Source organism: Oreochromis aureus, linkage group 14 (assembly GCF_013358895.1).
Source record: "Oreochromis aureus strain Israel breed Guangdong linkage group 14, ZZ_aureus, whole genome shotgun sequence".
NCBI classification, from domain to species: domain Eukaryota; kingdom Metazoa; phylum Chordata; class Actinopteri; order Cichliformes; family Cichlidae; genus Oreochromis; species Oreochromis aureus.
The window spans coordinates 28089031-28113332 of record NC_052955.1 but is presented as its reverse complement, the minus strand read 5'-3'; the positions used below and the strand labels follow the sequence as shown (position 1 = coordinate 28113332).

General features: G+C 39.3%; 1 protein-coding gene across 3 annotated transcripts in view; it reads left to right on the top strand.

Annotated features, from left to right (window-relative positions):
* Positions 1–24302, top strand: part of megf6 (multiple EGF like domains 6) — a 60938-nt gene that overhangs the window by 5868 nt on the left and 30768 nt on the right. For all 3 annotated transcript variants that reach the window (XM_039598287.1, XM_039598285.1, XM_039598286.1), the window contains 5 exons: positions 12867–12989; positions 17861–17983; positions 20475–20600; positions 20868–20990; positions 23344–23466. In XM_039598287.1, the coding sequence (XP_039454221.1) occupies positions 12867–12989; positions 17861–17983; positions 20475–20600; positions 20868–20990; positions 23344–23466 (618 nt within the window). The remainder of the gene's footprint in view (positions 1–12866; positions 12990–17860; positions 17984–20474; positions 20601–20867; positions 20991–23343; positions 23467–24302) is intronic.

Here is a 24302-nt window from a genome sequence, read left to right as displayed (position 1 = left end):
CTGCTTTCAGTGCACTTTTGGAACAGTTGTTATGAACGGTGCTTAAGACTAGATCTTGTTGTAATGCATGTTTTTAATGAGACAGCGATCAACATCAGTAGAAATTACAACTTTCTTGTTAATTGATATAAGTTGTGACATTATAGGTAGTAACATCCAAACAAACTTTGTTGGGAATGTACGGTAGAACAAAGATTTTCCTTATAAAAACAAAGTCACCAGGCGGTGTGTCAATTAAACTAAGTATATGTAGCAACAGAAGTGGACTGGACAGTTTTATTTCCAGACTATAAATCTGAGGAACTCTGTTGACAGCCTTGTAGTTATTGCAGTTTCAGTGTAAATCACATTTTCTCTCATGGAATCTTCTTTCTTCATATGAACTTGAATGTTTGATCCCTGGGACCTTGGGCTGTCTATTATGGGATCACTTGTCACCCCAGTCACTGAGCTCCTGTCTGGACGGGATTTTTGTCAGATTAAACACACCAATCTTTATCTATGTCAGTGTTTGAACACTTGTGTATATATTCTTACAAAGGTGTGAATTAGGTCGGGCTTGATTGTATGACATAAAGCTGAATGGATGATGGAGATGGAGCTGCAGGAACACGTCTGCAGTCTTTAGTGTGGTGGAGTACAGTAGGTTGTCTCTGAAAGTTTTCTTCAATGATTGCCGAATGAAAAGGCTTCAATACAACTGAAGTTCTCTATGACTGTATTAAAGTTTTTGGATGAGCTACCGAAATGGGAAACAGCTATAGCTATAGAGTGAGTGGCTTTTCCTGCAGAGTTGTTAGGATGACTGCAGTAAATAAAACAGTGGGAGACGGTGACTCAGTTACCACCAGGTCTCTTCTGTTGTGTATTTACTTTTGGTACAGGAAGCAGAGACTCTGTTTATTATGTGCATTTGACTATGTAAAACAGATTATAAACAGTCTGGCATAAATGGCTGCAGTTTTGTTTGGATGTCGAAATTTTCTTTTAAGTCTTGGATTTTGTTGACTGTGTTTTTGCATTTTGATTTGTTTTACAGTATTTCAACAGTGAAATGTGTCCTAGAGAATCGGGAGTTATTTTTGTTCGTGTTACAGTAGGTTTATATGTGCATGTGTCTGGATTTTCGTGGTTCTCATACCTAAATGTTGTTTTTGTCGTTAATGTGTTTGAACAGGACTGACTCTAGAGCCCCGGTTTTTAAGACCAATATGGAAACCACTGGAAAAATATTAAGAGGTAAAAAATATAGACTGAAAGCAACACAGCAGTGTGCTTGTGAGAGGAAAAGTACTATAGAGATGTACTAAAGGTGTGCACTTTGAGTGCTTTGGTCAGTAAGTCTGGAAAAACGTTACTACATTAATAAAACAGCCTACCTGAAAGAAGGAAATACAGCCAGTAATAATGCAAACCCAGCAAATTAACAGGTGTATCATAATGACACTTGGTTCATTAAGACATGGAAGAATCTGATGTATTATAATCAAGTCAAAGTCAAAGTCAAAGTCAGTTTTATTTGTCAATTTCTTCAGATGTACTTGCCATACAAAGGAATTGAAATTACGTTTCACACTGTCCCATGCGTAGACATAGACAACAATAAAGTGCAGATGCACAACATTTAGGTACATACAGGATGTAACAAGACAGGACCTACACATAACATATAATAAAGTGTTCCACAGTGCGCCCTGGAAAGTAGTGTACTTGTCTACTTGACGTAGTCCCAGGTTGTGGTTGGTAAGTGTTTTTGTTTTAATGCAGCATAAGACTGTAGCAGCAGTAATAGTAATATAAATAATATAAATAGTGCTAAAGAAAATACTAAAAATATATAGCAGCAGGTGTGTGCAGTATTTCATTAAATCATGTTTAACTTAATTACATTAAAAGACAGTTTTAGTCTTTATTCTTTCAGCTCCAGCCTCTGTGGTATTTAGCAGTCTAAGAGTAAAGAATGAATAGAAAAATAGGAATGATGTACAAATTTGATATAAGGTCAGCAAGTATGAAAAAAGTCATCTGTTTTAGGATCATATGTAAATGTTTCTGGAAAAATCGAAATATTTAAAAATAAATAGTTTTCAGCCAACATGAAAAAAGCAAAGCAACACAAGAAATAACATTGGCTGTACTAGTCGATATTCAGAACTGATTCTTATCTGGAAAAGATAAACACTTTAGACGCTATTAAAAGGTTTTAGACCCTCCTACTCTCCACACACAGATGTCCAAGGGAACTTCAAAGAATGGTGATGCTATTTTCTGAGAATAGATTGGTCAGTAGGTGATGATTTTATACATGTTGATCTCTAATCTGGAACCTAACCTGCCCTGTGTTAGCTCACAGCATATGTTACCATGGCAAGCTACCGCAGTAAGAAGTTAACCATCCTCATAGTACTGAAAACCAGGTTTAACCCTGAAGTTACCAAGGAAGATTCAACTAGCTTTGTAAAACAGCTTCCTGCACTATGAACCAAGTTCAGCATATCCTGGTTATCTTTTTGTTTTCTGGATTCACTTACCTCACCACTGGTGATCAGGATAAGCGCTCACACAAAGCTGATTATCAACTTGTTAAATTAAACCAGAGTTTCCACTGCAGGTTGACATGAAAGGGGCGTTTCATGGGTCATAACACTTTTCTTCCACAGAAAATGATCCCTATGAGTGCCACCTACACCAGAGACATCAGATGGTGTTTCAAAAATCGCTACAAAATATAAAATATACACCAGTAAAATACAAAACTGTCGTAAAGAAACATGGTTAACCATGGTTAACCTTGAAGTTACACAGATAAAACTAAATCCTGCTTTGTAGTACCGCCTTAGGGCTCTGGTTGTTGTGTTTGTTGCGTTTCAAACACATATTGCCTGCAGGGAAGTTTCAGAGTGCCCAGTGACAAACTATGGAACATCAACACTCATAACATGGTTGAAGGTGTTTCTTTACTTTTTACATATTTATTTTTATCATATAAATGCCACTAATGATATCGGCAAATACCTAATATCTACTGAAATTGACTGATATATATGATAATGGTCGAGCTTTAGTTGGGTTCTGCAGATTTTCAGACATTTGTACATATGCTAAGCTCATTGCATGTTTCGTCTTTGAGTATTCTGTGGAGGTGTTAATGCAAACTCTTGTACTGTACGCTTTATTGTTTCCATTTTTCACACAAGAAAATTAATGTTTCCTGCATACGTCATTTAGGACCGGTTCAGGGAACATACTGTAAATTGTTAACTGTAATCCATTGGGTTTTGAATATAGCTAAAAAAATATTTGCAACTTGGAAAAGATTCAGGAAAAATGATTTGGTAATGTCTTCACTTGGTATGGTGTATATCCTTTATAGAGCCTCTGCCAGTGTTTAGTCCTCTGTCTTCTACTGCTTTCACATGTCTTTGGCAGTAATATCACACATTCCTGGATTTGACTCTGGACAGAAAGAAAAATCTGTTCAGGATGAATTTTTACTGGTATGCCTGTTCCTGCTCTGAACTTTAACAAGAGTGTCAGTGAAACAATCTGTCCTTCAAGAAAGAGAAAGAAACCATAGTCTCTTTCAGGTCTCTGGAAGTAATTAAGCTCAACGATCAAGCCAAAATATCAATATGTGGTTACAATAAAAACATGGCTGAGGAAAAATAAATAAATCTAGTCGTAGATTTAATTTGATAAAAATGTTCGTGAAGACCCAGAATGGAGGTGTATAGCGTCTTAGTAGCTCCTGTGGTTGTTCTCACAAAACAGTGATGTCTTTCACAGGTTTGGAAGGAATCCTCGTAACTAACATACCATGCAGGGAGTTTAGCTTCTCTAAGTCTTTCCATGCACTTAGCTCATAGCAGAGCTCCAGGTGAGTTTTAAGCATTGTGCTTTAACTCCTAAGCAACAGAAGCAGATTGTTTTTTCGCTCTAGGTACAAACGAGTCATTTTAGGACTGTTATAGTTCCAAGCTGAATCATTGTCAACAACTATGGTCTTAACACATTTGAATCTGGGATATAAGACAGCACTCTAAAGTCCCAGCTCACACATGTGCAGCAGGCAGTAATTTATTTAAATTATGACAACTGTGTGGTTGTAATGATGGCAGCTGGAGTGCTTATGTTGGTCTTGTCTGAAAGGTTTCTGTAACAATAATTTAGGTCGTGGCTACTGAAGCGCTAAAGTTTTTGAGGTGTGGAAGTCGTAACGTTTGGTTCTGACAGAACTGAAGTGCAAATGTCTAAATGACCTCTGACAGGTAGGTTGTTACTTTGGCTAGCGCTTTGTGTTTTTATTAATAGTGGTTAATGAAAAGCTTCACCGAAAACTAGGTTCCCGTGCATCTCTGGCGTAATATGTGCTTAATGACTGAGAAACCGGTACCAATCTCCCAAGGCATGTTTTAAACACATGGTAGCGATCAGCTTTTGAAAACTGAGTTAAAAGCCGCAGATGCCTCTGGCTGAATACATCAGACCTTACAGCAAGTTAAAATTAAATGTTGAACCCTAATAGTGTTTGGATGCCAGAGGTTTCCATGATCCACAGAAAAAACTGTATCATCATAGTCATGTGGAGTTTTCAGGATAAACATAGTTTATCTTCTTATTAAACATTGAGACTAAGACAGTGATATTGCTCGTCATGTGCTAGCGTTGCTTCCTTTGTGACCTGTGCACCCAGTCATCCTGTTTTCATTCCTGAAGTCTCTATATGTGGATGTAGGAATCATATGCCGAGACACAGACCGTGAATATGGCTCGTCTAACAGCAGGACACAGGGGGGAGCAAGGCAAGTGCTACATGATCAGCATAGCTATCAGAGGAGGGAGGAACATTAGATCAATTGCTGCCATGTGACAGGGAAGTAGCCACATGCTAAAAAACCACCCCGGCATCTTTTCAAATGCATTTAGCTATCATTTTTATCAGGTTAATGCTGAACAGGCCGCAGCTAATGGTCTGTGAGATGAGCCATGTGCACTCAAGGCTCACTGTTGAATTCCTACAGTAGCAGTGGAGTTATTCTTCCATGAACTCGGTTTGGCTGTGCTCTATAGTGTTAGTATTGGGTTTAGAAAAATAAGCCTAAGAAAGAGGCCCCCTTTTTCGAGATTTTTGAAGTGGACAAGTGGTGAGTTGTGCACTGAGAAAGTGCCCCAGAGTTCTGAAAACTACTTTAGGGAAGTTAGCAAAAGGGATATAAACCTTTTTTGGCCTTCACTAATCTAAAACTGGAGAAATATCTGATATGCAGCTGTTTGGCTATAAAGCAAGCAGTGCATTCTGATTGTTTTTCAGTATGAACTTTTCTCAGAAGAAGATAAAAAAAATGCCATCTGAACTTTTTGTTGTCTTGTAGGAGAACATCAAAGAGCTGAAAGCACTGAGAGTCATTCAGGCCTGCACACTTCACTAGTTTTTCTAACAACATGGTTTTCTTTATAACTCGTGTTCTTGCTCATTTAAAGGTAAACTTTTCCTTTAACATATGACATTAAGTAGGCAGCATTAGCAGTCAGTAGCATTTGGAGAAATGTTGGAAGTGAATGGTGAAAGTTAGAACATGCTGACACTGTGTAACGATGTGCAATATTTCACAAAAGCTAGAAAGACCCTGACATGGATGTTGTTTCACAATGAAAAGTAAATACTAACGTTCAAAGCTTTATTAAACTGAAAATTCATCCTTAGCATGATCATGTTTATTCCATATCTGAAACGGCAATGCTGAGATGCTGAATAATCTTGTACCTGCTGTACAGTTAGGCATAAATCTACATCCATGTTTCATCCTCTCTGTGGAAGTCATTTTTGAGGAAGGTAGTTTTCCCAGATGTTGAAGAAGACTTCGATGGAATCATGGGGCAAAAAGTTCAAATAAGACTATCAAGTCAGGGGCTCCAGTTCAACTTTTTTAATCCCAATTAATGAACTGGGTTTTCATTTTGGAACTTTGGTAATTACAGAGAAAAAAGGTGGTGTTTTCCATGGATTAAATGTTGGGGGAGAAAGCAGGATAGCACATAGTTGTTGTCATTCCTGTCTCTTGTACTGCACTGTGAGAGAACAAATAAGGTTTTATTATTATTATTAGGAAATGAAAGATAAGGAAAAAAAACGTGTTTATACCAAGTGAATAACCTGTGTCCCTGTAAAAATGTTACATCTGATCCATCCTTACAATAAAAAACAAGTTTTGAAGAGACAAATGGGAAGCATGTGAGCTGCACAAGTGAGTTCACCACATGGTTGAAAGTGAGCAGGGCTAATTGTTTGTCACCTAGAAAATTAAGAGCGAGGAGAAAGGAAGCTTTTCAAAATACTTGCTCACATACCAATGCGTCATATTAGCATACCCAGCTATCCAAAATTGTGGCTTTCCATCACCAATGAACAGCTCTCCCTGTCTCCTCCTCTGTTATTGTATGCTTCAGACGGGACTTCTTCCTAAATGTTCTGAGCCATGATTGATTGTATCCCCTCCTCAAGCTCGCCATATCATGAAAACAATTCACCTTTTGTCTCATCTTTAGTTGCCACTGAGCAGATTGTTGAAGCTTACTTCCATCTCTGTGACAGGTTCTTTAAGCTCCTCAGCTGTCCCTGAATAACCTTTGACCTTTCGGTATGGTTCACAAGGTCTTGTGTTTTTCCCCCGCAATGGGACACTTCTGCATCATAGCTAAAACACATGTTCAGCTTCGATAAATAATAATAAATAAAATATATATATATACATATACAGTGGCTTGCAAAAGTATTCGGCCCCCTTGAACTTTTCCACATTTTGTCACATTACAGCCACAAACATGAATCAGTTTTATTGGAATTCCACGTGAAAGACCAATACAAAGTGGTGTACACGTGAGAAGTGGAACGAAAATCATACATGATTCCAAACATTTTTTACAAATAAATAACTGCAAACTGGGGTGTGCGTAATTATTCAGCCCCCTGAGTCAATACTTTGTAGAACCACCTTTTGCTGCAATTACAGCTGCCAGTCTTTTAGGGTATGTCTCTACCAGCTTTGCACATCTACAGACTGAAATCCTTGCCCATTCTTCTTTGCAAAACAGCTCCAGCTCAGTCAGATTAGATGGACAGCGTTTGTGAACAGCAGTTTTCAGATCTTGCCACAGATTCTCGATTGGATTTAGACACCAGACAGGTCAGGGATAAAGTTATTGAGAAATTTAAAGCAGGCTTAGGCTACAAAAGATTTCCCAAGCCTCGAACATCCCACGGAGCACTGTTCAAGCGATCATTCAGAAATGGAAGGAGTATGGCACAACTGTAAACCTACCAAGACAAGGCCGTCCACCTAAACTCACAGGCCGAACAAGGAGAGCGCTGATCAGAAATGCAGCCAAGAGGCCCATGGTGACTGTGGACGAGCTGCAGAGATCTACAGCTCAGGTGGGGAATCTGTCCATAGGACAACTATTAGTCATGCACTGCACAAAGTTGGCCTTTATGGAAGAGTGGCAAGAAGAAAGCCATTGTTAACAGAAAACCATAAGAAGTCCGTTTGCAGTTTTCCACGAGCCATGTGGGGGACACAGCAAACATGTGGAAGAAGGTGCTCTGGTCAGATGAGACCAAAATGGAACTTTTTGGCCAAAATGCAAAACGCTATGTGTGGCGGAAAACTAACACTGCACATCACTCTGAACACACCATCCCCACTGTCACATATGGTGGTGGCAGCATCATGCTCTGGGGGTGCTTCTCTTCAGCAGGGACAGGGAAGCTGGTCAGAGTTGATGGGAAGATGGATGGAGCCAAATACAGGGCAAACTTGGAAGAAAACCTCTTGGAGTCTGCAAAGACTTGAGACTGGGGCGGAGGTTCACCTTCCAGCAGGACAACGACCCTAAACATAAAGCCAGGGCAACAATGGAATGGTTTAAAACAAAACATATCCATGTGTTCGAATGGCCCAGTCAAAGTCCAGATCTAAATCCAATCGAGAATCTGTGGCAAGATCTGAAAACTGCTGTTCACAAACGCTGTCCATCTAATCTGACTGAGCTGGAGCTGTTTTGCAAAGAAGAATGGGCAAGGATTTCAGTCTGTAGATGTGCAAAGCTGGTAGAGACATACTCTAAAAGACTGGCAGCTGTAATTGCAGCAAAAGGTGGTTCTACAAAGTATTGACTCAGGGGGCTGAATAATTACGCACACCCCACTTTGCAGTTATTTATTTGTAAAAAATGTTTGGAATCATGTATGATTTTCGTTCCACTTCTCACGTGTACACCACTTTGTATTGGTCTTTCACCTGGAATTCCAATAAAACTGATTCATGTTTGTGGCTGTAATGTGACAAAATGTGGAAAAGTTCAAGGGGGCCGAATACTTTTGCAAGCCACTGTATGTAAAACAAATAACTACTTGAGGAATGTACTGGAAGAAGATACAACATCATCACTTGGAACAGCTCACTTTGAAATATTACAGCTCATTGGCTAATAGCAGTTATGTAGAGCTGCTGAAGTAAAATAGCAGTTGAAGAATGTGTCCTGTTTCATGAAGGTTTCCAAACGTTCATGGTGTATATTTAGAGCATAATCTCACAGTTTAAATAATCTTTTTGGTAATGTGTAACATTAAGTTAAATAAAAAGGCTGAAAAATGAGCTTTTATTGTAGAGATGTGTGAGCTGAGGCTTTTTATTTACTTTCTAAGTCTGGTAAGTATTTCTTTTCACAGTTAACTTGCCATAATAGAAACAAACCTAGAATAGGTGGGAAATAAACATCGGTCCTGCTCCAGACCCAAATTCCATCTATTAAGGAAGAATCAGTAAATCTACTCAGGCTTGAATTTCACTTACGACAACTGAAGCTCTGCTGCATTCATTGAAGAGTGCTGAGCGAGACAAATCATGCAGCCAAAGCCTGCTGATTCAGTTATTGATCCAGACTTGTATCTTTAAATGTTTTACCATGAGGAAAATGGGCACATTGCTGAGGGTTTGTTGATTTATTTAATGTCCATGTACTAAAGGTAGTTTTTTTGTTCTAGGGGAAGGAAAAACAGTGGTCCTTGGAGAAACTGGAAAGAGGGGGGTACTGTATGCTATGCTGAAGACAGTAATGTCAATAACACCTGATGAGATATGCAGGAATAAGGACTTGGTGGTTGATAGTTGTCTATGGAGAACACAAAAGCATTCAAACAGCTGTCCTCTCTGTTAGGCCTAACTGATGGGAAACACAAATCACTTCCATTCATAAATGAAGAAGAAAGCAGTTTCCGTCTTGTTTTGAGCTTCATCAAGATAAATACATGGATACATTACAAGAAGACGAAAGCTCTGACAGAAGGCTCACAAAGCCATCTGCTGCAACAAGTTGAGATCATATACAGTATCGCTATGTTTAAAATCGATAGCTTCCTGATAAAATAAGTTAGTTTAAGAATGCACTACTTTGGCTTTATGGTGACCCCTTGGGTAAGGAAGGGAGCAGCTGAAAGTATCTTCTTTTGATGACTCTCTGCAGAGATTTTGAGGCTGAATTATGTGGAATTCTATAATTAATTAAAAAATACATTAAATTCCTGCATATACGTGACGATTTAACTGGAAAAACATTTTTGTTTTTTCAGTCTTCTCATTAAAGTGATATTAGGTAACGATGACACGGCGACACAGTTCACTTTGCTAACACATTTCTTTTTAAGCGTTGCATTGTTTGTTGCTGGAAAAAGCTGGATTTTAAAAATGCCTTGAAAGGCACTAAGTGAACACTTCTCCCTGCGCACCATCTTGATGGTGATGACAAATGACCCTGAGCTAATACGGAGAGCTCATTAAGGCTCCAGGGAGCTGCAGGATCAAAGTGGGGATGTGTGAGTGGGGGGGCAGGGCTGTAAGGTTAAGAGTCTATGTCACTTCCTTGTGAGTTGATGAAAAGTATAGAACAGGGTTGTGTCTCTGTGGACAGCTATAGGTATGCACATGTGTGCGTGTGTGTTTTCCGGGATGGGCATAAAGTTTCTTAGAGCCTCTTCTTAGATGAATGGGATGAATGTTGGACTTCCATGTAAGTAAAGGCTTGTAAAGCCAAAGCTTACATTATTTATGTGTATTTTTCTGAGGAAAACAATGTGCTAATTATAAAAATAAAACAACTAAGGAAAAGTGATTTACAAAGAGCAAAACCCAAAAGATAAATATCTGCAATAATCAGCACTGATCATTGTCTCCTTCAGAAATTCTTGAAATTAATTGTGAATCTGTGTCTCCTTTTACATTACCCAGAAAACCCTGCATGCCCTTGGAAACCAAGTGTGGGTGTGGCCTGAAAAAGAAATAGGGCGACCCATCCTTTGTTTCTGAGGTCCTGCAGAACTCTGCAGACTTTAAAAATCCCGTAATAACTAATGTTCAAGCGAAGCATTCAATTTATGAGGATATTTGTCACGGCTGCTGCTTTTTCTTGCTTCTGATTTCACCCACTGTAAAATATGGAGCCATATAGTATCTCTTTTTCTCCACAGGGAACACACATGGTTGCAATAATTCAGCATCGCTCGTCCAAACTACGGCTTTTTGCATCACATCGCATGAAAGGATTTGAATAGGCTATTGATAACGCATCTTGCGTGCTCAGCTGGAGACAATTTTGTCTAAACTGACTTGCTGTGGCTTTGTGCCGTTATCAGGAAGCAGCTTTCACATACACAGACTCAAATCCTTTCTTTATTTTTTCTTTTTTTGAGAATGCAGATGTGGGGAAACAGATATATTATCAAGTATTTTACCTGAACAACATAAACAGTTTTTCATACCCTGTTGTCTTTTATTAACTCTGGCCAAGTCATCGGTTGCTCCATGGGTGTCTTCTCCCTGCAGGATCAACATAAGAGTACTGCTGAGTATGTTAAAATCGAAAACCTTGTTTTTTCTCCCCGAAACTAAAGGCTTTGTTTCACTGCTTATTGAAAATGCATGAGCCTTTAGATTAGGCTTTGCATAAATAGTTAGACAGCGGTATATTGAAGAAATAGGACATTATTCCTTTAGCATCACCCCTTGAAAAGCTAAACAAATCTTGAAAACCACCATTGTTATTTTATAATAGCATGTTAATAAAAAAGATTATGAGTTTCACAAAGTGATACAAAGACTAATTTAAACAAACACTATTGTCGTGTTCCTTCAATCTAATAAAAACAAACTGCCAAACTATGCATTTTTGAAAAGATGCTGTTTCCTGTTTTTTCCCCCCAAACTGTTTCTCCACATTGGGATTTTAAAATTTCCTGTTATTCAGAATAAACAAACTCAATGTACAGTGAGGGGCCACATTTAATGTTTTTAACAGATGGCGACAAGATACTAAATAATATTTCCTTTCTACCTTCTCTGACAGGAGATGTCTGTATCTGATGTCTGCATATCGCTGACAGCGTATCCCTTTTCAAAACCAGTCCTGTAACAGTGTTTGTAACATTTTACACTCATTGATCAGGATAAAGTCTATACAGCTGTCTTTGGATTGTAGGGACAATAGGTGCCAACCTCATCTGACCGGCTATAAGTAATGGTGTGGGATAGTAAAGGTGGTATGAAAGATTGTAGTGTTTTCAATAGAAAGCAGTTTAAACAGTGGGGACTTCAGTAAAACAGAAATACGCAAAAAAAAGTATTTCTGTATATCAAATGAAAGAAACTATTTTAAAGTACTGTCATAAATTAAAATGTCTTCCTTTGTTGTTCGATTATAACTACTGCAGATGTTAGTGACATTTACCAGACCTGCCTGTTATAAATCTTCAGCCAACAATCTGTCTACTATAAAAATAATACTTAGAGCAATATCTCATTGCCATGTGTCATAGATCATTCATATTAATAGGGTTTCTTGTTACCGCTTCATGCAGATTAGAAGATAAAGGAAAATTTGTGTGGTGAAATCACACCAGATTAGGAGGTTGGGAAAGCCAAGTAAGAAGTAAGGTTAGATAAACATAGTAAGACTTTGAAAAGAGTTTTAATGCCAGTATTTTTTTTTAAATTTGACCTCAAATAAGGACTTTTAGTTGGGTAGTAGAAGGGACACTTAGAAGATCTCCTCAATTCCATTGACATGTCTTCTGTAGAGGAAGCAGAGTCTAGGGACCAAAGGGATGACTAAGCCATCACTGGAGGTGAGGTCACTGAGGTAGTTTGGAGGGGCCTCTGGGGTGGATGAAATTCTTTCTCAAGGCTCTGGATGTTGTGGGGTTGTCACAGCTAACACACATATGCAACGTTTGTGGAAGTTGGGGAGATTGTACCTGGACTGAAAAACTTGGGTGGTGGATCCCCTCTTCAAGAAGAGGGTCTGGATGGTGTGCTTCACGTTTAGGGGGATCATACTCCTCAGCCTCCCCTGGCAAGGTCTTAGTTCATCTCTTTTGGTGTGCCCTGTGGGTAAACAGAGTGTTAGGTTCGGTGGTCTCAGGATTGTGTCTCTTGCTTTTTGGTGTCGTCGAGTGATGACCTCCAGCTTGCACTTGAGCAGTTTGTGGTTGAGCAGCAGGGATGAGACTTTCTCTTGTTCTTTCATTGTGCTTCATGAGTGCACTGATCCTTAAATCCTGTCAATAGACTTCAATTTTATTTGTATATCACTAAATCACAACAACAGTTCCTCAAGATGCTTTGTGTTGTAAGGTAAAGACCCTACAATAATACAAAAAATAAAAAATTAAAAGAAAGGAAAGAGGCAAACAAACAAAAACAAGAGTTTAGGATGCAGTGAGGCCAAAAATCCTTTTGTCGCATTTAATTAAGCTGCACAGTTTTGTTGACTGTGAATTAACTTAGTGAACTTAGCCTTCAATGTTCTTCTTTCAGATGTTAACGAATGTGAAGTGGATGAAGGCGGCTGTGAGGGGTACTGTTGCAACACCATTGGCAGCTACTACTGCAAGTGTCCTGAAGGCAGTAGGCTGGGGCCAGATGGCAAGGCCTGCAATGGTAAGGTGGACATCTAGAAATAGCTGGCGTACAAACACTGACTCTCTGGGTTAACTTCATTGTTATTAATGTAATATAATATAATATAATATAATATAATATAATATAATATAATATATTGTGCTTGTGAATTTGTTATCATTTAGTAGTGCTACGACTCTGTTCTCTGTAACCGAGTTCATGTAATTCAGTACTAATGACTACTGAGTACTGAGTGTCATGTTTATGCGTCCCAGCTTGTGTAACCCCGTAGCAAGACGGCCCCTAGGTGATTAATTATGACATCACTATAAAGCTTTTTGCACAGAAAGCCCTAAATGCGATCATCTTCTCTTCCAACATTTTATGGCAGTCCACTTTCCTGCTTCAATTTACCTTTAGTCCGAAATCATAAATGCACTGAGTAATTACTTACGGGAACTACAATGAAGGCATTTTTGCATGGGCTTACTTTGGCTGCTTGTCTGCCTGTGGTCAACTTTTTCCCAGCGAGATAGCATCGCAATCAAGACACAGTCACGAAAATTCTGTGCAAGTTCATGAGGGTAAAAAAAAGCCATAAGGTTATGATTGGCACCAAATGTCTCTACCTGTCAGTTGTTTTTATTTTTGATGCAAGTCCCCATTTGAAAAAGTTAAAGTTACGGCATCAAAACTGCTTGGTTAGGAAAAAAATCTTTGTTCTTTCTTTTAAAATTTTTTTTAAAACATGCACTCAGTCTTCATCTACTGTATAGGCAGACACATGCCATCATTCAAATGAGTCCATGGTACGGTGTTCCATAAGCAATAGCACACAAAAATGGTCACTGTATATTTAATTTAGGCCTTTATTTTACCATTCATTGGCTGCTTTTTGGGCTTTTTAAACTCAGAGAGAAAAATGCTAACGTTATAAAATTTTACATAGTGACACACCTATTATTTTGACTAAAAACATTGGTGCCATCTATAAATAAACGTGAGCTTTGCATATGTTCACATTCATCCATGTGAGGTAATTCAGTGGCCTTTGTGTTTTCTTCACAAGTATTTATTGAATCTGCTACATTTAAATGATCTGGCCTTTGTAGACCTACACATGCATCTGTCCACACAGGCAGTGCTGATATATCATAACAAGCATGCCCTCCCAGTTCATCTGTCTCCTCTGAAAGAAATATGCTGAGTTAGGTGGGCGCCCATTTGTTCCTAAAAGCTACAGGTGTGAACAAATGCTGCTGATCTTTGACCTTTAAGACTGGATAGTGTCACTCTAACATTTTTATGCCTCACAGGTTGCTGGAGAGCTGGAGAAGTCAGGAGTGAGCAGCATTAGCAGCTGTTCATTTCTTATTTTAGGGGCTTTTGTGTGAATTTGCGTGAAAGTACAGCCTGATACAGTGGCTTGCAAAAGTATTCGGCCCCCTTGAACTTTTCCACATTTTGTCACATTACAGCCACAAACATGAATCAGTTTTATTGGAATTCCACGTGAAAGACCAATACAAAGTGGTGTACACGTGAGAAGTGGAACGAAAATCATGCATGATTCCAAACATTTTTTACAAATAAATAACTGCAAAGTGGGGTGTGCGTAATTATTCAGCCCCCTGAGTCAATACTTTGTAGAACCACCTTTTGCTGCAATTACAGCTGCCAGTCTTTTAGAGTATGTCTCTACCAGCTTTGCACATCTACAGACTGAAATCCTTGCCCATTCTTCTTTGCAAAACAGCTCCAGCTCAGTCAGATTAGATGGACAGCGTTTGTGAACAGCAGTTTTCAGATCTTGCCACAGATTCTCGATTGGATTTAGACACCAGACAGGTCAGGGATAAAGTTATTGAGAAATTTAAAGCAGGTTTAGGCTACAAAAAGATTTCCCAAGCCTCGAACATCCCACGGAGCACTGTTCAAGCGATCATTCAGAAATGGAAGGAGTATGGCACAACTGTAAACCTACCAAGACAAGGCCGTCCACCTAAACTCACAGGCTGAACAAGGAGAGCGCTGATCAGAAATGCAGCCAAGAGGCCCATGGTGACTCTGGACGAGCTGCAGAGATCTACAGCTCAGGTGGGGGAATCTGTCCATAGGACAACTATTAGTCGTGCACTGCACAAAGTTGGCCTTTATGGAAGAGTGGCAAGAAGAAAGCCATTGTTAACAGAAAACCATAAGAAGTCCCGTTTGCAGTTTTCCACGAGCCATGTGGGGGACACAGCAAACATGTGGAAGAAGGTGCTCTGGTCAGATGAGACCAAAATGGAACTTTTTGGCCAAAATGCAAAACGCTATGTGTGGCGGAAAACTAACACTGCACATCACTCTGAACACACCATCCCCACTGTCAAATATGGTGGTGGCAGCATCATGCTCTGGGGTGCTTCTCTTCAGCAGGGACAGGAAGCTGGTCAGAGTTGATGGGAAGATGGATGGAGCCAAATACAGGGCAATCTTGGAAGAAAACCTCTTGGAGTCTGCAAAAGACTGGAGACTGGGGCGGAGGTTCACCTTCCAGCAGGACAACGACCCTAAACATAAAGCCAGGGCAACAATGGAATGGTTTAAAACAAAACATATCCATGTGTTAGAATGGCCCAGTCAAAGTCCAGATCTAAATCCAATCCAGAATCTGTGGCAAGATCTGAACACTGCTGTTCACAAACGCTGTCCATCTAATCTGACTGAGCTGGAGCTGTTTTGCAAAGAAGAATGGGCAAGGATTTCAGTCTGTAGATGTGCAAAGCTGGTAGAGACATACTCTAAAAGACTGGCAGCTGTAATTGCAGCAAAAGGTGGTTCTACAAAGTATTGACTCAGGGGGCTGAATAATTACGCACACCCCACTTTGCAGTTATTTATTTGTAAAAAATGTTTGGAATCATGTATGATTTTCGTTCCACTTCTCACGTGTACACCACTTTGTATTGGTCTTTCACGTGGAATTCCAATAAAATTGATTCATGTTTGTGGCTGTAATGTGACAAAATGTGGAAAAGTTCAAGGGGGCCGAATACTTTTGCAAGCCACTGTACATAGCATTTTTCACTTGCACCAAACACTCACAGACTCACACTCCAATAGATGCATCAAGGGCAACTTTGGGTTCAGTATTTCACCTAAGGACACTTTGACATGCACGTTGGAGGAGCCAGACCTGGGCGGGTGACCCATTCTATCTCCTGAACCACAGTTGCCCTATTTGTTTACTACATGTGGTTAAATTACTGGCAGAAAAGAGAGTTTTTGACTTTAACCTGTGGCAGAAAAGAAAGTGACGTTACTATTTTTAGAATGAGTTTTAAGTAGCACCCTGAAGATTTTGGTGAGAGAACTTGCTTTGAGTTTTTGGTTCTCACTAAAATGGGGTCTTTTGACATTCAGACTACCTTTTTTAAAAAAAAGAAAAATATTCTACCTCATTTGTGCAACTAAAGCAGTTCAGCAGCATGTTTGTAGGGCTGCTGTTTAGCCTAATTGTAAGTGCTAGCTCAACAGTTCTGCTGTCACATGACATGACCTCCTGACCTGTGACACCTCCAGCTCTGCATGCACCTCAACGTGTGTCTCACGCTGAAATCCTCTCAACTGGGGAAACCAATAAGCAACCTTGACAAACTTTTTTCTGTTCAGCTGTTTTGGATGTTAAGCATCATCCACATTACCAGCCATACAAAAGAGCCTTGTTTCAGTGGCACACACCTTACAAGTGCATTGTGCAGTAAATATTTCTAACATCCATGTATATGTTCAAAGAATGGGGCAAACCATTAGGAATTTCTTTAGGCGACTATAGTCTTGCAATCAATTTGGAGAGGATTACCCACATGGGTTTGCCAGAGATTTAAATGTGTAGAGAGCAAAACACAAACACAAATAAATGCACACATAAACTATCTGAAAGTGATTTAGTATATTTGTAGTACTTAGGAAATTCTCTGACCTCAGAGAAACCAAAATTATGGTTGTGTTGTGTTTGCTCAAATAAACTGAACCACATGTTCCTGGGAAAAATACAAAAAGAAAACACAAAATGAAACTTTATTTGGCCACTTATTCCACACACAGACATAACCTTCATTAGTGTAATCTGAAAAAGTCAGAGATGATAAGCAGGAAGATTCTTGGAGGATCTTATGAGCACTGTCCCCAATACGTATACGTGAGTTGAGGTTTCAGGTTTTTGGCTTCATGGCTTCCTTCTCTCTGACACACATGAAGAACTGTAGGAAACACAGTGATCAAATGAATCGTTTGCAAAGAGCATGATAAACCACTCATCACTCACACCAAAGAAAGTGTAGTTGTAAATGTCTTTCCTTCGGAGCTCAGAGTACATGTGGTTTGTGCTGCTGATATTTACCGTTTCATCGTTTTGTTCACAGGAGACATAAGATACAGTTAGCTTTTAGTGTTTTTCTTCACTAGTAAAACTGAATGAGCTGATGGGGGAATAAGCTGAACAGCACACTTAATAATTAACATTTAAAGCAGGAGAAATTGGAGCTTAAAATTGGTTAAAATTACACAATTCACCTCTTTATTCCACAATCCCGTAAAATTGCATTGTTCATTTTCCGTTATTTGGCATGTGTCAAACGGAATGTTTAATTAGACCACCTCAAAGCTGGGTGGGACTTTTTTTTATTAAGGATGTAATAAATTCCTTGTTTCTAAAAAGCTCATTTTAATCCTTCATTAAATTGAACGCTGTTCTCTCACAACTGACCACAGTTACAGGTGTCTCATTCCTGAGCAAACTTTTAATCAAGAAGCAGAGAAACTGTTCCATATTCATCACTGTGATGGTTGTAAATTTCATATTTGAATCAGTCAGAAGCAAGGCGTGGTGCATGAATAAATGTATTGCATATCTGTGTGTTCAGATGTAGACGAATGTGAGGAGCTCAACGGAGGATGCCAGCAGACATGTGTCAACACACCAGGCTCCTATCACTGTGAGTGCAGTGAAGGCTTCCGTATGCACACAGATGGTCGAACTTGTATCGGTAAGTACTAAAGAAAAGGATTTACTGCACTTGTGGAAACTCTTTTCTATCTACTCCTCCCCACACCGGAGTTTTCCCACATTAATAATTCAGGATTTTTTGCAATCATTCTCTTTGTAATAACACAGATAAAATGCAGTTTTTAAAAAATGGTTTGAATTTATTACACTTTGAAGGATAGCCTGACATTCTGAGAATTTGCTTGTGAGCTTTCTTTCCAAGCTTTTGATGGGAATATTAATGTCAATCTCACCATATTTATTTTATGAAACTTAAGCAGCAGATCATCTGGAGATCAGAGCCCTTTACTACACATGTTCATGACATTAGAAAGGTTATGCCATGCAAATACTTAGGGATACACACTGATAATGCACTTACTCGGAACATGGATGTAGAAAGTGTGTATATGAGAATCCATCAGCATCATTGTCTGTGATGTTTTTAGTGTTTATGGCAGTATTTTGTCATTTTATATAGAGATACTGTAGAGAGCATTTAATCTGACCCCTCACATGTGTTGTTCTTTGTTTGTGTTGATGAACTCTGGTAGGAGGTATAGGGTCCCCTTATGTAAGTATAACTGCTATAAATAGTTCATTTAATCCTCTGTCAGTTAAACTGATAAATGAACAGCTCATGACTGAATGACAAAGAAATGTGGGACGGTTTTTGAGGTTAACTGTTTTTCATTATTCATTAAAAGTAATTTATTCTTAGGTCTGTGTGCAATTTTCGTTTTTTGTTGTTGTCATGATTTGTGTTGATGCATCATCTTATCTTATCTTATCATACCAAGAGTGCGAACTGGAGGCATAACTGACATATACACTTTCTCAACTGCTGGTTAACACAAATCTGTAATAAGTCAGTGAACAACTCAGTGCTTTTAAACATGCAGACATGGTCAAGATGATCTGCTGAAGTTCAAACTGAGCATCACAATGGGGAAGAAAGGTTGTTGGTGCCAGACGAACCAGTCTAAGCATTTCAGAAACTGCTGATCTGCTGGGATTTTCCCACACAACAATTTCTATTGTTTACAGAGAATAGTTTGACAAAGAGAAAATATCCAGTGAGCGGCAGCTCGCTGGGCGAAAATGCTTTGTTGATGTCAGAGGTCAGAGGAACATGGTCAGACTGCGTCAAGCTGACAAGAAGACATTAAGAACTCAGATAACCAGTCATTATAGCCACGGTATGCAGAAGAGCGTCTCAAGATATGAAAACTGGTACTACAGCAGCTGAGGATGACGGTGGGTGCCATTCCTGTTAGCTAAGAGCAGGAACCTGAGGCTACAGCTCACAATAGAAGTCTGAAAAAATGTTGCCTGCTTAATGAGTCTCGATTTGTGTTGCAACATTCAGACGGTAGGGTTCAGACTGCGGGTGTTGGCATAATGGTGTAGGGAATAGTTTCTTAGCGCAAAGCGCAAATCATATCAAACTAGTTTATTGAACATGTCAACATATGCCACAGTCACCAGATCCTAATCCCAAAGTGGGAGACATCATGGATGTGGAGCAAATGTGTGATGCTGTAACATGAACCAAAATCTCTGTGGAATGTTTTCCACCACCTCTGTGCCACAAAGAATTAAGGGCGTTCTGAAGCCAGTATTAGCAAGGTCTACATAATGAAGTGGACAGTGAGTGTTCAGTCCAATGAAAACCAGACTTCATTGGTAGCAGTCACTGAACACAGTTAATGCCAGAACTAATTTCTTCACTTTGGGTTTTGTACAAATGTAACAAACAGACATAGAGAAAAAAACAGAGACTGAAAGTGTAGAAGCACAGAGCTTCATTGAATAATCCTTGTGAGAAATTCAGACACAATTTAAAAGGGGAAATGCAAGGCGGTAAAGTACTTTTACCCTTTTAGAGCCATAAAATTTGTCATTTAATGAAACAATTTGTTACTTGGAGAAAATCTGTACTTCTCTGTTTCTTTTGGTCCTATGTATGTCCCCTAATGCTCTCAGTTTCCAGCTGCAGCTTTGTGTTAAAGGATAGGTACGGATGCAGAGGGATGGCTAATTGTGTCTGTGGAAGTCATCAGTGTTAAAAGCCTGCCGTTCATTCAGTTTTACAGCCTGTGTCATCATGTCTGTGTTTAGAGCACCCAAAAGGCACACGGCTAATATTCATATTTGGCACGTCATTAAGTTGCAGGAATGATAGGATGGAAAGAGCATTAGAAAATAAACCAGAGGTAGTCATTGGATCAACAGGCCTATTGAAGATCTTTTTTTCCAGTTTCCTGCATTTACCCAAGTGTTTTCCACAATTATACAGCTGCGCAATTTGAGCTGTGAAAGGCATTTTGGATTGCCAGAAAATTCAGTTATATTTATCATCCTTTCTAAGTTACTGAAAACTTAGTGCGACTTTCAGCCCCATTAAATCTGCACTTGAGCACCTGAGCGGATGGGCTTTATGACTTTTTTTTTTTTTTACTGAGCACTCGTCTATCTTCTTTGCTCTTAAGCTGTGAATTCCTGCTCTGTCTTGAATGGTGGATGTGAACACAAGTGTGTGGACATGGGGGACAATCACTACAAATGTGAGTGTCGGAAGAACTACCAGCTGAAGAGGGATGGGAGACACTGTGAATGTAAGTCAGCCTAACTTTTGGTGCCGAAAAATCTATTAAAGTGGCAGAGCTGTGTATTACACAGCTCAAAATCTGAATAGTCTTCATGGATTTTCTAATGCACTGATTGATTTGATCAGGAATCTTGTTATATCATATCCTATTGTGACAGAAAATATATTAATGTGCATGATTCAGATGTCAAGAATACAAATTGTCCTCATAAAACTGTCCTGACCTGGCTTCATTCCGCAAATATATGTATGTGTATGTTTCTCCTCGTGTTAGTGAGGGACCCCTGTGAGGAGAGGAATGGAGGCTGCAGCCAGATGTGTACTTCGGAAGAAGGCCGAGTTCACTGCAGCTGCCGACCTGGTTTTACACTGGCTGGAGATGCCAAGAACTGTGAAGGTGAAAAAGCCCTCTCTCTCACTCACATAGCTATAACTCAGATAAGACCCCTGATTTCCTGTATGTGAGAAAGAAAGTTTTCTATGCAGTCCTGTGAGAAACTAACTACACCTTTACTGCTTCCCTAGTAACTAAGAGGGCAAGTAGCAACAAGGCACTACTAATCAAATGCACTTAATTATTTGATCATTGGCAGGTGTGAGCAGGTCTAAGCATTCAGGTGTGTGTTATACAATGCCATAATCTTCCCAGCAAATTCAGCCTTTTGTGAGACTTAAAGAAACTACAAAAAACCTCTCAGACTTTGCAAGCCTCAGTTAGCATGCTGAATGTTAAAGTTCCCGATTGTTCAGTTACAAAAAGAATGAAAAAGTATGACTTGTCTATAAAAACAACATAGCAGCATGGCACAGAACAAACCGCAAGGCTTCTGGAACAATGCCCTTTGGACAGATAAGACCAAAGGGAAGAGGATTGGCCATAAAACACAAACACAGGATATTATCACAAAGAACTCATTCCAACTGTCAAGCATGGTGGTGGAGGAGCAGTGATTTAGGATTATTTTGAAGCCCCAGAACTGGGCACCTTGCAGTCATTGAGTTGACCATGAACTCCACTGTGTACCAAAGCATTGCAGAGTCAGACGTGAGGCTATCTGTCTGACAGCTAAAGCTTGGCTGAAACTGGGTCATGAAACAGGACAATGAATCCAGGTGATGGGACCATAAGAGAACTGTGCATAAATTAATGCCTACAGAATGAAGCAGCACTCTAAAGAAAAGATTCCCTCTGCTATATTGTGAGAGAGTCATACAGAAAGCAGTTACTTCATATTATAGCTAATAGACCCTGTGCACGAGAAAATGCTAACTTCCTGGTTTGAGACCGGATGTGGGGTTGTACATTTCCGGTTGCTTTATTTTGCCGTCAATCGCTACTGCGGAGATATACTCCAAAATCATGTCCAAAACTCGAAAACGGAAAGATCGCGTTAAGTTACAAAGAGCAGAAGGTGGGAACACTCACCACTGTTGTGTCATAAAAAATCTAATGATCAATTTTGACATTTAAAGAGTTTAGATCGATCAGTTGTTTACATCACTCAACACAAGCAGAACTGCATTACTGCAGCAGAAGACACATCGTCCACATTCAGAAGCACATCTCTGTATAGTGACTGGTCTTATGATTTAAACAGGCAAATGTTCAGCATTCAAACTACAGGTGAACAATAGTCAAACCAGATGTTTCCCCGTTATGTCGATATCAGCTGGTCAAGTACACACCTACACAGCATGTTAACAAACCGTGAAAAAAAGCCACACAAAAAATGAACGATTGCTGGTGAGGGTTTCTATACATTAGTATTTATGAAGGGTATGTTGTGACTTACCTTCAAAATTACAGTGGTCCCTCGCTATAACGCAGTTCACCTTTCACCTCGCTGTTTCGCAGATTTGTTAGTGCAAGTTTGCATGCTTTTTTTTTTTTTTTTTTACATGACATTGTGTCCTGTGTCCTGATCGCTGCAGACGATCTCCTCCGTGACGTCTCTCCTGTACAGTACAGAATCGCTGCATCGATCGCTAGCAGTGTGACTCTGAAGTGCAGTACTGTATGTCGACGATGTCGACGAAACGTTTTGCACCGTCAAAAAATAAAATTGGCTACTTGATTTCACCTATCGCTGGTTATTTTTAGAACATAACACCCGTGATAAACGAGGGACCGCTGTTTACAGATACTGAGAAATATAAAATTTGAATCCCTTTTCTCTTTTGCTCTGAGGCGCGGCGGAAAAAATATCGACAAGTCGATGAACATCATTTACAGATATATTGGGTAAATGCCCAAGACATCTATAGAAATGTAAATCGCCGCTCGATTCATTCATTTGCTTAACTTGTTTTGGACCGTAAACAAGGCGCGAATAGGACACCGGAAACAAAGCTCCCCACAGGAGTTTCCGCACCGGAAGTAGCATATGCTAACGTGCACATAGTCTATTGTGGTTCTACAAGATGTTGAGAGCTGTAGTTAGCTTTTCACAGGACTGCACACATCTACTTGTTTTAGGAACTTTGGAGTTGGTTGCAGACTTAGCTGCTATTTGACCAAGAAAGTCAGGTTACAGGATACAAGTTTCATGAACACTGAAATCCTGTTTACCTCCGCTGTTTCTTAATATGATGCTGAATAATATTCTGCAGTTTTGCAATACAGTAGATAAATCTTTGACACAATCAGTGGACTTTTCTCATGCTCATGTGTTTCTGCCTACATGTCTTGGTGTATCTGTTGACATTTGTCATACCAGTATCTAAAGTGTATTAATATTTGCCTCTTATAGACATTGATGAGTGCAGCTCTGGCCATGCCAAGTGTTCCCATGGTTGTATCAACATGTTGGGTTCCTTTAGCTGTGTGTGTCATCCGGGTTTTGAACTCGGTGCTGATGCTAAACAATGCTACCGTAAGTAAGAACTACAGTCTGCCTTCCACAAACTGTAAAGACTGCTGAGTGCTTTCCATTGTGCAAATAAGTGAAAACTTACATAATTTGTCTTTGCTGAAAATGTTCTGATTCAAATGTGCCTTAGTTTTTTTAGTTTTAGTTTTACGTTACAATTTTAACAAGATGGCTTTCGGCTGCTCGGCTGTCAGAAGATCTCACCACCTCAGGTAGCTCCACATATTTGAGTTAGCAAAATTTACACCAAGTGCCCTTCCTGAACGGGAATTGAACTAGCAACCTTTGATTGATTGATTGATTGATTGAATCTTTATTTTGAACATGTTGAAAAAGTACAACAAAATAGAATTAAAAGAGACAAATGAACAAAGCAAAACAAAAGGAAAACGAGCAACCACAACTCCAAATAACTTTCATGTTCAAAAAGGAGCAGGAAGAAGCATAAGCTTATTTAATCCCACCCCTTTTCCACTATCTAGTATCAATAGACTACAGAAATACCTCCTTGCAATTACATTATATGTCATGTGTATTTTTTTTTTTTTTTTTTTTTCATATATACATATATACCTTTCCCTTGCTAAATTATTGTGCTATCTACTGTACAATATAAAGCGCCTTGAGGCGACTTTTGTTGTGATTTGGCGCTATATAAATAAAATTGAATTGAATTGAATTGAAATTAAATAAATATGAATACCACTACACACTATAGTGCAGGCTGGTGCAGAATGCACATTCTTAAATCATTATTTCCTGTTTTTTTCTGCTAACAACAGAACACAACACAAATACCAGGTTACTTGCAAACTGCTCTTTAATTTGAATCACAAAAC